An 8,952-nucleotide genomic window follows, 5' to 3' on the forward strand; every position below is an offset into this window, starting at 1 on the left:
GATCCTGTCTTCCTTGCCCATGGCCCTTCTCCTTGGTGCATGCCATCCTTCCTCCCTGTGACTCATGGGGGACACCAAGCCTGAGGATGTCAGGAAGAAGTTTACTTACTTCACTGGGTTGGAGGCTGTTAGGTTCCTGCGTCAGTAGGTGCGATTCAAGCTAGAAGGTTTGTGGCATGAGAAACTGGAACAGAACTGGAATGGCAGGAACAATCGTCGCCTGGCTCTGAGAAGACCAGGTGGGCAGAAACTCATCGTTGGGCAGGTAGTGAGCTCAAGACCAGGCTGGGCATTGCTCAGTGCACGTGAACAGGTGTGCTTACATGGACATGTGTTTCCCCCACATGGTCACCACTTATCCAGGCACGGTGAATACTCCAAGGAGCTTTTTATGTTTTAACATTGTGTGTGTTTGTGTGTCCATACATACATATACACACATACATTCGTACATAAACACGAATACACGTACCTGAAAACACATGCATATACATGACTATACACATTCATGCTCATGCACAGATATATACACACCTACATGCATACACACATACATACACACACATACACACATACACACATACATGCATACACACATACACATATACATACACACATACACACACATACAATACATATACACACATACAAATACACCTATACACACATATAGACAGACATATACACACATATACATATACACGTATACACATACATGCATACACACATTCATATCCACACGTACATACAGACATATACATATATACTCACATACATGTAAGCACATGAGTGGAAGCCAGAGGACAGCTTGTCCCTTGGTTCTCTCCTTTTTACCACGTGGGTCCTGGGGATTGAGTCAAGCTCATCAGACTTGACAGCAAGCCCCTTTAACTGTAGAGCCCTTTCATTGGCTGCCAGCTGCCTCTTTCCACAAATTCTATCCATGTTGGAATGTTTACAGTTGTTATTCTCATGATTCCTTCAGCAATAGCGCAGACATCATTTACACTGCATTAGGAGTTATAATTCATGTAGATGTCAGGAGAGCTGGAGGCGTGCATGAAGAAGAGAGCCCACTTTCAATGTCATTATGTGGTATTGCCTTAGGCCCTTTTATACACTCCCCTGGCTTTGTCTGAGTATATGTTTGAGGTCTCTCTATGACTGTGCAAAGAAGTAAGAGATAGGGCTGGGCCACAAAATAGGAAAGTACTTGTTCATCCAAAAACAAAAACAAAAAACAAACAAAGAAACAAACAAAAATAGCTCTAGGGTTAAATATTGGTGCTAGTACTGAACTACACAGCCAGAAGGTATTTTTCTAAGTAAATAACACAATATTGGGGATGACAATATGATCAAATATCCTACAACATAAGTTTGCAATGTTACCTACATTTTATAAATCAAGTCTGACCACCGTTTTGGTTGTTTCCAATCCTGTCTGAGTGCATCATCATGGGAATCCCAAGGAAAATCAGAAATGGGTTCTTGAAGCTGTTGCACAGGGCCAGTATAGACCTAAATACCACAGAGGAAACCTTGATTCTTATCACAAGGGATCATTCACCATCCCTCCTGTCACATAACTTATGACAAGAGGTCACCTTTCCTAAACTTAGCCTTTTTCCCGAGTGCTGCAGAAGGGAAGACCTGGTGTCAAGGGGTCTGGATTCAAACCACAGGACACTGAATTCATTTAAATAGGTGTAGTTTATTAATGCACACACCAATACAGTTCAACCAGAGCAACAGCTCACAACTGTGTACTGGACATTGCTAGGCCCCGCTCATTGCAAAATCCACATGGGCTGGTGCACAAGTGTTGGAAATGCTTCGGTCTGTGGGCCCTGACTCAGGCCATTTTACACATAATTGTTCCTATTTTCCTTGAATCTATTGGGTCCTATGTGAAGAATACACTTGGGGAACTTGTTAAGATTAACAAACCTCATAACATACAGAACATAACAGGGTATGTGACCAGCACCACACAGTTCAACGTCAGAGTTTTTTGTTCTTTGTTAGTGTTTTTCTTGGCATCCATGATGTGGAGGCGTATTACAGAGCAATAGGAAAGAGCTGGCTGCTGTGTAACAAATTCACTGCTATTAAGGTAGGTATGGGGGCAAGACCTCAGCAATAGCCCTTAAGATCGGAAGGAGATGATGTGTTTAATAACTGAAAGGAGCTGCCTCAGCTGTGTTTCTCTGCCTGCTCAGTGCCCATTCAACATCACTCTTTCCCTGAAGAGGAACTCAAGGTCTGCCCCCAGCTGCCTGTGAGCCAGGAAGAGGCACAGAAAGGCAAGGCCACAGCACTGGTTTCCAATCCCTCAGTAATGCTGGATTTCCAATAATGTACTTGTATACACAAATACACTGTGGTAAGTTGCAATAGATACTAATCATTTCTCACATAGGGCAGCAGTTGATTGCCTACAACTAATTCTATTAAAAAAAAGAAACCTGGCTCTTGTAGAAATATATAAAGAAATATTTAGGATGGTGGGGGATGAATTCTGCCATGGACTGAACTCGTGGAAGTGGGGTTGGGAGAAAGATGCATGGTTAAATAGCCCACCAGGTTCACATTGTGTCAACTTGATTTAATCTAAGGACAAAGAAGTGGAGTATCTCTGATGGCTTTCTTCTAGTCCCTTTAAAGCATCACTGGGGTTTGAACTCAGAACTTCACACTTCTTGATGGGGCAACTACACTCAAGGAAGCTTAAGACTGTCATAGGCACAGTATTATGCTATATATACAGAGTAGATAATACTAAGATGTTCAGATGGTGATGTCCATTTGTATGCACTCTTAATGTGGACCTAAAAAAAGAGAGATCAAGGTCCTTAAAATAGAAAGATCAGTTCCAGTTGTTTTCTACCATTCCAAACAGAACGACTGGTAGGGAGAGAATGGTAAATAATCGAGAATTCGTAGATGATGCTTTGAATGAAGTGTGGATTTCTGTGCTGGTTTAAAACAGGGTCTCAAGTATCACATGTTGCCCTCTACCTGGCTGGCCAGGATCACCTTGAGCTCAGATAAACCTCCTTTCAGTTTGAAATAATTAGGCTTAAAAGAGTGGCCTCCAAGGACTGTGCACACAGCATTAGCCTTTCACAGTTGAGGTGTGTAACCCACAACTATAGTTTTAGCCATGTTTTTCCATGTCTACCAGCTATTTCAGATTGTTGCTGTTCTATGCCTGACAATCAAGGATGCAGAAAAATAACCTGATACAGAGTAAGGACATGGTGATCACATCTTTGCCTCTTCCGTACATACTGGATGAGGTTTGTTAAAATTCCAATATTGCAAAAAGCTTTATATAGGGCCCATCACATTAAGGGTCACTATGCACTGTTCTATCTAAAATGGCCTAATCAGAACTGACTCCCATATAACACTTCCTGCAATCCTCATATGAGAAGCTTGAGCTTTTAGTTTTGACTTTGTCTTTTCTCGTTCTTTCTTATTTTTTGCTATATAAGTTGAGACAAAGGTAGTTAAGGCCATGAATTTGCCCCCAAAATTTGAACTACGGATGTGATCAATCAGTGTTAGTGGGTGCATTCTATAAAGTATTCATTTTTTACTATTATAAATGTGTTTTACTATGATAAATGTGTTACTACTTTTGTGTTTGGTGTGGTGGCCATTTCCCAGTGTACAGGTGCTGGGACCTTGCTCTATCCACTTAATGATGTTTATAGCCTCATTTTAGACATTTCTGTGCACCCTCTATATCTCTTGTTTATTTTATTTTTCTGATAGAAGCTCATGGTACATCTTACTCAGGCCTGTGATCAGTGCTCCTTTAGCGACATTGGTGCAGAGAGCAGAACCCCACAAGCAGCATGAGGTTCCCTTCACTGGTGTCTCCAATATTGCATTTTCCTCTGCCAACTGGTCTCCACACTTTTCCTAGCACCTTAAAGACTTCAACTCTTTCTCCTAAGGAATTTTCTGGCAATTGTCGATTGCTAAGCACATGACTTCATGAGTGTTCCCCTAATACACACGCATGTTGTAACCTACCATGCAGACTATTTCTTGATGTGATATAAAGCACCCGTAATAATGAGACAGGAGAAATTTTGACTACATATTCAAGCTGGTGTGAAATCTCAGGAAGTTTTAATGGCTAACATTGTTGAATGAGGACAATTTGAGTTAGGATGAGACATTTTTTGGGAAAGATTTGAAAGGAAACATTCATTTAGATGCATAGGAATTACTAAGGTTTTTATAATCAAGCCTTGAGGAAAATTTGGCTTTGGAAGCAGGAGATGCTCAGTGGCTCTGCCCCAGGAAAGTCTCCTGGAAAGGGCACCTCTGCTTATGCTCAGTACAGGGAGAACATTAGCAGGGAGGCAAAGTCTGCTCCCCATGACATCAGCTGTCCCTTCTTGGACATTCTATTGTCTCCTAGAGAGTTCTGGCATCCTCTGTGATGTCACCAGTGTTGTAGTGACAACCAGTGCCCTAGTTTCTCTCAGAGTCTGGCGGTTACAAGCTAAGACATGTTTTCCCGTCTTCCCAAGCGTTTTGGGAGGGGGAACGTCGATTCTGGAGAGACTAGAGTGAAGGAGTCTGGCTTTTTGTCTCAAAGTAATGATGGACAAAGACAGCACTTCTGGGGAATGTGGAGTAAGTTCTGGGCAGTGTATTTTGAGCTTCCTGCCAGGGTGGCTGCAGGCTTACGCTGACCTTTCTAGCAATGGGCCACAACAACTGGAGCATCTGAAAAGGAATTGAATTTCCATGAATATCACAATTCCTGAAAGTCAGGATTTCAGAACTTTAGTTTCCCCATCCCCACTGGGAGGATATGGTAAGGCCAATGCTATTATACTGTGGACTTCTGGTCTTTACTTTTCAGTTCATTTGTTATGTTACATTGATATAATAACCTCATCAGTAGTCATGGAGGGTCCACCTTTTCTGAGTTTAGACAGGGCAGCAATGTATTTCACTATCATTGCTTCTTTAAATACAGTGGGTATCTGACAGTAGTAACAGGGAGAGATTGTGCTCCAGGCAATAACCTTATGTTCTTAGACCTTCTCTGATTTCTTCTAACTGGCAGGGTCATCGTTAGCTTTATATATTAGAGTGTGTGTTACAAACATGTTTCTAAAATACCAAAACTATTTGGATCGTGTAGACCAAGATTCAGCCTGTAACCTATTCGCACTTCTGGGGCATTTGGTATTTCACATAGGGACACTGATAAGTCTGTTGAACATATCCTCCCCGGAAATGCGTTTTAAATCCAAAGTTGTTGGCTTAGAGTATCAGGGTAGGGCATCTGAGTGTCTCCAATCACTCAAGTTTTCTGGATGGTGAATTTATCATCTGAGTTCTGAAGCCACAGGAGTGAGGGTCCTGAAACCAAGCTGTACCCTGTTCAGCTGATGATAATCCTGGAGAAGCCATCTCCGTGGTACATGTAAGCACGTGATGTCCGGCATAGGGAACACCTGGCTGCTTATGTCTCTTGGTATCTATAGAGTAGTGGGAGAACTGAGATCCACTGAGGAGGCCTCTTAAGCATAGACCAATCGCCTAGCAGTGACACTGGGTTCCTGGCTTGTTCTCCTGTTTAGGCCTCACTGAGGTCTATGAACACTCTATGCATTCTCCCCATGCAGGTTCACTTGTGTTCTTCTACCTACAGACGCTGGGAGAGAAACATCATCCCCTGGCACTGAACTAAGCGAGAATCAGGCCAAGAAGGAAAAGGAGAGGCTGATTAAAGAGCTGCAGCTCATTACCGAGGAGAGAAATGACCTGAGAGATCGCCTGAGGTTTCTGACAGAGAGATCCATGAAGAACAGGTATGAATCGCTCCAAATGCTCTTGTTTCATTCCTGGGTCTGCAAGGTCACCTTCTTATCCTATTAAGGTTTTGGGTTCTAGAAAGCTGTGCCTCCCTAACCACCCTGTGCTAAACCTCACCTCCCATATAATGGAGATTCAGAACCTGACCCTTCCTGAGGAGTGAGATTGAAAATGGACTCATCTGCTTCCATTTATTTTAAAGCAGAACTTGTGGTCTGAATGAAGAATTCAGGGATAAAGTCAGGGAGAGTGAGTTCCCAGTGTGCATTTGCAAAGCCCTTGACAGCTGGTGGCTTTGCAAGATTGTAATTGCAGTGAGTTTATGGTGAGTCTCTGTACATGCTAGGCAGGTGACTGAGTGCTGGAAGATCCAGGCAGCAGCCTGGGGTAATTTAGGACCCACCCTGAGTTCATATATTCCTAAATGCCGATGTTCATTGTATTCTATCATTTGGGGCCAGGCCACACTTCAGGCCAAATCCATATTATGAAGACCTGGAGAGAATGGAGGAGGCGGTCATGTCAATTCTGCACAACTTAGAGATGGAGAACACTGAGGTCCATGAGAACAACCATAAGCTGAAGAAGGAGATTACCTTCTCTAGGTAAGTCCTGGTCAGAAAGGCTATCACTTGTGGAATGGCCATTTCTGACTTTCTTTGTTCTGGATTGGACGGTCTTCAGCTCTGGTTCTATCTCTTGTGCTATTTACCCATCAGTGTTCCAGGGTCATTAGGACTCAGTTTTCAGTTCCATAAAAGACTGTTCCTCATCCCAGGATTGTCGAGGCATCTTCAAAAGGCTCTAGAGAGAACAGCACTGATTGAAGTCAGCAGAAGTTTATTAGGCTGACCTGGACCTATGGTGTCACACCAGGTTTTACAACACTCAGTGCGTGGACCACATGGTTAGCATGACCTTCTCTTGGTTCTACTGACCTCTTTTGAGGGTGTTGGCCCAGTACTAATTCATGTTGCCCCCATGCATTGGGCTTTCATGGATAGTTGTGGATCCATGTTCTTTCTCAGAGGTGTGGACACTAATTGGTGCCAGGCCAAGCAAACAATTTATTCTTCCCCGAATTAACTCTTTATGTTCTGTGCAGCAGCCTTATATGTATCAAGATGCATTTTATTAAGTCTTCATGGGTATCTGGGACCTGGTAGAGTTAGTGGGACTTGGGAGTAGGAATGGGAGAAAGGGCCAGCATGATCTTACTATGCAGACTGTATTTCCAGAAACCTGCTCAGCCAGCTCCTGATGGAGAACACATGTAGGAAGAAGTTGGTCCCACTGAAGCAGGAGAGCAAGGAGGGACATCTTGATTGTGCACTGAACCAGAAATATTTGGTTGACTTTAACAAGAAAGATAAAGACCATCAACGGACAGAACCAGCATTATCAGGTAGGGACCTGTTAGCTTAACAATATCTGATAAAATTTGCCAATTTGATACATCTTTGCTTCTCTTACCACCTTTCTAATTTACACTCACAACCAGCCAACCACCTCATGTAATGGAATTGTTCATTGCTCTGCCTATGCACAAGTATTCTGGGAAGTTAAACACTTTTCAGAAACTGAATTATTGTGCAAGCATATTTTGCTGCTCGTTTTGAAGCTGCAGTCTAGAAATGGTGACAGATGAATAACATATCATATTATTGCATATCCATGTGATACATTGGATCCTATGTAGAGTTTTGAACAAGTTCTTGGTTCTTTGACAAATGACACTCTGTGGTCATGTGATCTCTTGTGTAGGAAGCACCTTTGGGATAAGAACCAAGTGCAAATGTCAAATTAGTACTTGTCATTGGCTTTATCCTTGGTGACATATGGACATCTCCTTTCTTCCTGCAACCTGATGAGGTCTCTTGCCATTGCCCTGTTCTTGTTTTGCACTGGTATAAGTCTGGGTCCCATATTGTCAGCCCACATTACTGTGAGGCTCTCTCGAGATTTTGCCCTGCCCACAGAGTTAGCAACAATGATATCACTTAAAATGTCCATGTCGACTGTCCAATAGAACTGAGGTGGTAGAAGGCAGCATTCTGACAGCTGGCTTGCTTTTCCCCACCAAATCAGTGTCTGAAAAACTGCCTTCCTCTCCCAGGTCTCAGAAAGTGCAAGAGAGCTGGAATTGGACACACAGCAGTAAGAGAGCTTCCTGAAGAATAAGTTGCTTTCTCAGGAGTCCCTGATGACCAACATCCTGAATGGTAACAACATTTTTTGGATGAGTATTCATCCTCTGAGTTAATTTGTCATTTCTTAGAGACGCTAAATTTATATACCACTAAGCCAGCCTGACTGATTGAAGTCTTACTTTCTTCTCAGAAAACAGCACTTGAGAGACAACTTGGGGGACCGCCTTTCATTATGTGGGCTAGAGGAGAAACAGCAATACATCTGTGCTTCTAAATGTTCCTTAAGAATATGCTTTTAGAAATATTTTTGTTATGATTTTAATTGAAGTTTTCTTTTTGTTGTTTCATATTTATATGTTCTTGTTACTATTTTTACTTTCAAATATTTTTAAATATTTTTATTCATTTTAATCCTGTTTTGTTGTAAAAATGTATTTGTTATGAATAAAAATTGAATTCTATCTCTTGACTCTTAAGACCATCATTCTTACTCAAGGGTTCTGTCCCCTCCTGTGGACTTAGAACTGACAGCTACACATGGATCTCTGCATGTTCCATGGATCCTGGGCTAATAAGTGAATTCAAAGTCACCAAGGGGTACTCAGTGTGACAGTGTCTTTTGTGTGGAGAATGTGGCTGTTCCTCGGACACACACTTTATGATGTAATCACTGACACACTTTACCCAATTGTTAGGGTCCATGTGGTTCTTCTGAGAGAGCAGCAGGTGCTCTACCCTGTGAGTCATCACCACATCTCCTGCAGGTGGCTTTTGTTATTCCACATGAGGTGCTGTATTAGGTGGACAGGATCACCTATGATTAAATAGAGAGATCTCAGGAGATGTGTGTTCACAGGGAACTTACTGAGCTGTGCGTGCTCAACGTGTTAGGTTGCCAGGCATCCCTACAGGGCTCTGGTGTCCCCACTGCTCATTGTGGGTCAGGATC

At 42.5% G+C, this 8,952-nt stretch overlaps 1 protein-coding gene across 1 annotated transcript; it reads left to right on the top strand.

Annotated features, from left to right (window-relative positions):
- The first annotated feature begins 4,489 nt into the window (after positions 1-4,489).
- LOC134483239 (uncharacterized) lies at positions 4,490-8,464 on the top strand. Its single transcript, XM_063278528.1, has 6 exons — positions 4,490-4,659; positions 5,690-5,849; positions 6,315-6,458; positions 7,092-7,258; positions 7,970-8,075; positions 8,194-8,464. The coding sequence occupies exons 1-5, from the start codon at positions 4,533-4,535 to the stop codon at positions 8,032-8,034; spliced, it is 663 nt and encodes a 220-aa protein (XP_063134598.1). The 5' UTR covers positions 4,490-4,532; the 3' UTR covers positions 8,035-8,075; positions 8,194-8,464.
- The last annotated feature ends 488 nt before the right edge of the window (positions 8,465-8,952 follow it).

This window comes from Rattus norvegicus, chromosome 19 (assembly GCF_036323735.1).
Source record: "Rattus norvegicus strain BN/NHsdMcwi chromosome 19, GRCr8, whole genome shotgun sequence".
In the NCBI taxonomy this organism is placed as follows: Eukaryota; Metazoa; Chordata; class Mammalia; order Rodentia; family Muridae; genus Rattus; species Rattus norvegicus.

Excerpts from the sequence above, each read along its gene's own strand:
- LOC134483239 (XM_063278528.1), top strand. The coding sequence starts at position 4,533 with ATGTTTTCCCGTCTTCCCAAGCGTTTTGGGAGGGGGAACGTCGATTCT. Across the intron at positions 5,850-6,314 it reads GAGAGATCCATGAAGAACAG|GCCACACTTCAGGCCAAATC; the intron begins GTATGAATCGCT and ends ATTTGGGGCCAG. Across the intron at positions 6,459-7,091 it reads AAGGAGATTACCTTCTCTAG|AAACCTGCTCAGCCAGCTCC; the intron begins GTAAGTCCTGGT and ends CTGTATTTCCAG.